Genomic DNA, 6033 nt, shown 5'->3' on the forward strand with positions numbered 1-6033 from the left:
ATTCTTATCTGTGTTCTATAATGGTCTCTGGGGAGATTATACATGACACAGAGACTTTTGGCAGCCTAAAAAATTCTTGGCACTTGCATAAAAAAGCTCCTGTGGAAAAAAAAAAAAGCTCCTGTGATAAAGTCAGACGTGCTGTCTCTGAATCAAAGGAGTTTAAGGAACATTCCTCCGTATACATGAGTCAGCCACTAACCTACAGAAATTGCACTTTTAATGAAATCTGCCATTTATTTTCTGATGAATCTTTGTTTTATCTGCACATATGTATTGACATACCTCCTGGTAAATGAAAGGTTTACTTCCTGCAGGGAACCATCTTGTGTTTAGATTATGCAGTTTATCCAAAATTGCCTTCATGTCTCCAGGCCACATGTGCTTAGCGGCATCAATTCTGAACCCTGCTACACCAATGTCAATGAGACGGTTCAGATATTCAGCAATTGTGGAGCGCACATAATCTTTCTCTAGTGCAAGATCAAGAAGACCAACCAGACGACAATCTCGGACCTATTGAGGCAAAAAACGTTGTGATTGGTACATAAAGCATCACCTTTGCCTGAGAATCCATTTGATTATTCATTCATTTATTCATTAATGGATATTTCTATAGTGCCTTCTTTGCATTGGTCTCTGGGGATACTGACATTCTAGTATGGACATACCTTTGAAACATTTTCTATTATAAAAATGGAGGATGTAGGAAATATAGTGGATGAGCTTTTTCATTGTGAAAAATTTAATTGGGAAAAATGTTTTAAATATCGATTTGAGATTCTTTGTTTGAACAGTCAGGCTTAGAACCTGTTCTAAGGAATCTCAACTAATATTTAAAATGAGATAAATAAGCTACATGTGGATAATAAAAGACATAGACAGCTCTTTTTGCTAATTACCTGAGAAGCATCATTATAGGTCTCAATTTCTCCACTTCTAGTTTTACATTTACCATCATTAAAATCCCAACCAGAGTACGGGACTGCTGGAAAATCCTCAGTTCCAGGGTTGAAGTAACTCCCACAAGTACTGCTCGTTCCTGCAGCCACACCATTTCCACACATATGATTAATTATAGCATCCACATAAATACGGACCTGAAAGGCCAAATTTCTACTTCAATGAGACTTAGAGAGAGGTAGAAATTTATAATGGTATTAATTTGAGTTTACAGCACATTAATAACACTCCAAAATATTTCTTTGTTATTTTATAACTTACCTTCCTAGAAGAGCAACAGTCAAATGTGAAAGGAAATAATTGGGAACTAAAGCCCTACATGCATTCTAGCCACTTGGTCGAATATTTACATATATGACAAATTAAGAGAACCCAAAACTACCATAACTGTGAAAAAATGCAAAGACCCTTTTTTTTTGATGGGGAGGGGCAGGAGAAAAGAATCAGATGAGGCAGGAGAAATTATTGGTTTTTGTAATTTCCATGGGTCATCCTAAGAAATAAAAAGCCAGTCTCTACTATCTATTTAGGATCAGTAAGTATTGTCTCTTGTTATGCTCCTCATCAAAGAGAAAATAATTATTTACCATCAAAGAACCTATGGGAAGAAAGACCCGGGACTTACGGGTGGAGACACAAGTCACATAAAAGTAACAGCCAATACTGTACCTGGAATTTCCGATTCCTAACTGGAAAAGTGTTCCTCAGAAACATATGCAGCCAGGAGGGTTAAAAGGTGATATTTTGCTGTATGAGTAAGTTCGTGGCCTTAAACTTTTTCTTACATCTTCTTTAGTGCATAAATAAATATTTACAAAAGCTGAACATAAGGCAACAATTACATTTTAATTTATGGTTAAAGCATGAAATAAAATTTTAAAATATATGAAAATCATTCTGCTTGAAAGGAACAGGAGGCAAGAGAGAGAAATCCTTTTTCTATATAATACTTTTAAAGGGAACTTTAATTCACTTACACCAACGTTGTTACATCTAGTCACCATGTCTTTGAATTCATTCTCATTTCCTGATCTTGTACATAACTTGTAGCTAACTGGTTGGTACCTTTCCCACCAAGGTCTTGAAGGATTATTAATTACCGCATTTTCATTGGGTGGGGAAACCTACAAATAAAACAACAGTAGTAAGTATCAAATTACAGCTTACTTTGTATCACTGAATGTTCTAGAAACGACTCAAGAGTCTAAAATTGTTTATGAATCTTTGTATTTGCAGCCACATTCTTTAACAACCATTAGAAAATATTAACTTCACATTGGAAATGTCCTGCTGAAAAAAATATTGTATTAGAAATAAAACATGAAGTTGCCAACAATTTCACATTTTTTTCTTCCTCAGAAAACTGTTTTACTTAGAGTACTTATTTGTGAAGTAAAATGTTGTCCCAGCTTCACAGACACAGAGCATAATACCATTTACTCTAAGCACAGTGAAGTCTGCAATTTATACTGTGAACAATACCCACCTGAACCCCTCCAAATCCTTTGGGAGCTAAGTATCGCTCACATTCAAGAGCAATATCAACCCAGCGCCACTCAAACAGATGGACAATAGATGTCCGTCCAGATTCGGTATTTGGGACATACTGAGCCCAGCAGAATCCAATGGCTGAAAGCAATAGAAAGAGGTTCATTTTGCTTTCAAGCTGTCAGCGTTCTTTCCAGCAACTATTTATATTCCTGTAAGAAGCATATTTTACAATGTAAATGTTAACATGAATAAACAGAGCACAAACCATTTATTCATAATCTGAAAAGAACTATCGATAATAATGTTAAACAGGTGAAGAACAGCCATAAAATCTCCCAGGAATAACACCTAAATGACCTTTTAGAACAATGTTTTCCTTTTTGAGGGAATATTAACCATTTTTAAACATCTGGCATTTTATATATCTCATTTATTGTGTTGTTCATCGTTGTTTCATCTTTAGTTCTTCTTGCATTTTCTCTATTCTATTTCCAAGATTTTGGATCATCTTTACTATCATTATTCTGAATTCTTTTTCAGGTAGACTGCCTATTTTCTCTTCATTTGTTAGGTCTGGTGGGTTTTTATCTTGCTCCTTCATCTGCTGTGTGTTTTTCTGACTTCTCATTTTGCTTATCTTACTGTGTTTGGGGTCTCCTTTTTGCAGGCTGCACGTTCATAGTTCCCGTTGTTTTTGGTGTCTGTCCACAGTGGCTAAGGTTGGTTCAGTGGGTTGTGTAGGCTTCCTGGGGGAGGGGACTAGTGCCTGTGTTCTGGTGGATGAGGCTGGATCTTGTCAACAGGTCCACGTCTGTTGGTGTGTTTTGGGGTGTCTTTGGACTTATTATGATTTTAGGCAGCCTCTCTGCTAATGGGTGGGGTTGTGTTCCTGTCTTGCTAGTTGTTTGGCATAGGATGTCCAGCACTGTAGCTTGCTGGTCGTTGAGTGAAGCTGGGTGCTGGTGTTGAGATGGAGATCTCTGGGAGATTTTCACCTTTTGATATTATGTGGAGCTGGGAGGCCTCTTGTGGACCAGTGTCCTGAAGTTGGCTCTCCCACCTCAGAGGCATAACACTGACTCCTGGCTGCAGCACCAAGAGCCTTTCATCCACACGGCTCAGAATAAAAGGGAGAAAAAGTAGAAAGAAAGAATTAGTAGAAAGAAAGAAAGAAAGAAAGAAAGAAAGAAAGAAAGAAAGAAAGAAAGAAAGAAAGAAAAGAAAGAAAGGAGGGAGGGAGGAAGGAAGGAAGGAGGGAAGTAAGGAAAAAATGAAAGAAAGAAGATAAAGTAAAATAAAATAAAGTAAGATAAAATATAATAAAGTTATTAAAATAAAAAATAATTAAGAGAGAAAAAAAAGGACGGATAGAACCCTAGGACAAATGGTGGAAGCAAAGCTATACAGAAAAAATCTCACACAGAAGCATACAGATACACACTCACAAAAAGAGGAAAAGGGGAAAAAATCATAAATCTTGCTCTCAAATTCCACCTCCTCAATTTGCGATGACTCGGTGTCTATTCATGTATTCCACAGATGCAGGGTACATCAAGTTGATAGTGGAGCTTTAATCCGCTCTTCTGAGGCTGCTGGGAGAGATTTCCCTTTCCCTTCTTCGTTCTCACAGCTCCCAGGGGCTCAGCTTTGGATTTGGCCCCGCCTCTGCGTGTAGGTCGCCGGAGGGCGTCTGTTCTTCGCTCAGACAGGATAGGGTTAAAGGAGCCGCTGATTCGGGGGCTCTGGCTCACTCAGGCCGGGGGGAGGGAGGGGCACGGAGTGCGGGGCGAGCCTGCGGCGGCAGAGGCCGGCGTGACGTTGCACCAGCCTGAAGCGCGCCGTGTGTTCTCCCGGGGGAGTTGTCCCTGGATCCCGGGACCCTGGCAGTGGCGGGCTGCACAGGCTCCCCGGAAGGGGGGTGTGGATAGTGACCTGTGCTCGCACACAGGCTTCTTGGTGGCGGCAGCAGCAGCCTTAGCGTCTCATGCTCGTCTCTGGGGTCCGCGCTTTTAGCCGCGGCTCGCGCCCTTCTCTGGAGCTCCTTTAAGCAGCGCTCTTAATCCCCTCTCCTCGCTCACCAGGAAACAAAGAGGGAAGAAGTCTCTTGCCTCTTCGGCAGGTCCAGACTTTTATCCGGACTCCCTCCCGGCCAGCCGTGGCCCACTAACCCCCTGCAGGCTGTGTTCACGCCGCCAACACCAGTCCTCTCCCTGCGCTCCGAACGAAGCCCGAGCCTCAGCTCCCAGCCCCGCCCGCCCCGGCGGGTGAGCAGACAAGCCTCTCGGGCTGGTGAGTGGCGGTCGGCCCTGATCCTCTGTGCGGGAATCTCCCCACTTTGCCCTCCGCACCCCTGTTGCTGCGCTTTCTTCCGCGGCTCCGAAGCTTTCCCCCTCCGCCAGCCGCAGTCTCCGCCCGCGAAGGGGCTTCCTAGTGTGTGGAAACCTTTCCTCCTTCACAGCTCCCTCCCCCTGGTGCAGGTCCCGTCCCTATCCTTTTGTCTCTGTTTATTCTTTTTTCTTTTGCCCTACCCAGGTACGTGGGGGGTTTCTTGCCTTTTGGGAGGTCTGAGGTCTTCTGCTAGCGTTCAGTAGGTGTTCTGTAGGAGTTGTTCCACGTTTAGATGTATTTCTGGTGTATCTGTGGGGAGGAAGGTGATCTCCGCGTCTTACTCCTATATATCTTCCCGGAAGCTCCTATATATCTATATGTATATAAAACGTCCGTAATCATGTATTATTTAACTAGGATTCGATCATATTTCTGAAGTCCTTCACTAAACGAAGGAGATTAACAATTAGGGCCAACTGAATTCACAGTGAAAATTTTGCCTGAACTATCTATTGCAAACATTTGTAATGTTTCAATTTCAAAAAGAAACAGAATATTCAATTCAGTTCTGGTTTCACCTTCAAAGAAAATTTGTAGTTATTTCAATTTCTGGATTAAGATTTAAGAAACTATTTGGAAGATGGATGCCCATGCATTGAGGCAACAGACCTTTCCCCTCCCCCCTCCCCCCTCCATCAAATCCTGTGCTTAATGCATTGGCTGTAGCAGTCCAGTGTGGCTTTTTTTTTCTCTCTCTCTCTCTTATTTCTTATAACCAAATATCTCTTCTACCTGATCAAACACTACATTAATAAATTTGCATCCACTTTCCTTCTTAATGTACACGAAATCCTGTACATTAATATAGAGAATATAGTACAGGCGGGAAGAAGTCCATTCATTCAACAAGCATTAACTGAGTGCCTGCTTTTTGCTAAGCACATGGGTGATACTCAGGATACAATGATGTAGAAGATGGACAAGATTTTATTCTTGAGCAGCTTACATTCTAGTGGAAAAACAGAAAATACATGAGTTAATAATAATAATAAGATGGCAATAAGAACTAATATGAAATAACAGTGTAATGAAATAGAAAATGACTTCACCATCAGGGTATTTTAGACTGAATAATCTGGGAAGGTATCTTCAAGAAAGTGATTTTCAACTAGAATTTGGAGGTCTAGAAGGAGCTAGTTATTTGAAGATCAGAGAAAGAGAAATCTAGACAGAACAAAGTGCAATAGTAAA

General features: G+C 41.1%; 1 protein-coding gene across 3 annotated transcripts in view; it reads right to left on the reverse strand.

Moving 5' to 3' along the window:
- LOC111180102 (amylase alpha 2A) overlaps positions 1 to 6033 on the reverse strand; it is a 42543-nt gene that overhangs the window by 13787 nt on the left and 22723 nt on the right. Inside the window, exons 2-6 of one of the 3 annotated variants that reach the window (XM_022584193.2) lie at positions 5007 to 5791; positions 2450 to 2663; positions 1941 to 2087; positions 903 to 1100; positions 286 to 516 (exon numbers count right to left, since the gene is read on the reverse strand). In XM_022584193.2, the coding sequence (XP_022439901.1) occupies positions 286 to 516; positions 903 to 1100; positions 1941 to 2087; positions 2450 to 2617 (744 nt within the window). In that variant the 5' untranslated portion in view covers positions 2618 to 2663; positions 5007 to 5791. Of the gene's footprint in view, positions 1 to 285; positions 517 to 902; positions 1784 to 1940; positions 2088 to 2449; positions 2664 to 5006; positions 5792 to 6033 lie in introns of those variants that run through there. The other 2 variants (XM_089918884.1, XM_089918891.1) reach the window with 2 other exon arrangements.

The sequence above is a fragment of the Delphinapterus leucas genome, chromosome 1, assembly GCF_059928025.1.
Source record: "Delphinapterus leucas isolate spDelLeu-1000000601 "Yukka" chromosome 1, BTC_Dleu_Yukka2, whole genome shotgun sequence".
NCBI lineage: Eukaryota > Metazoa > Chordata > Mammalia > Artiodactyla > Monodontidae > Delphinapterus > Delphinapterus leucas.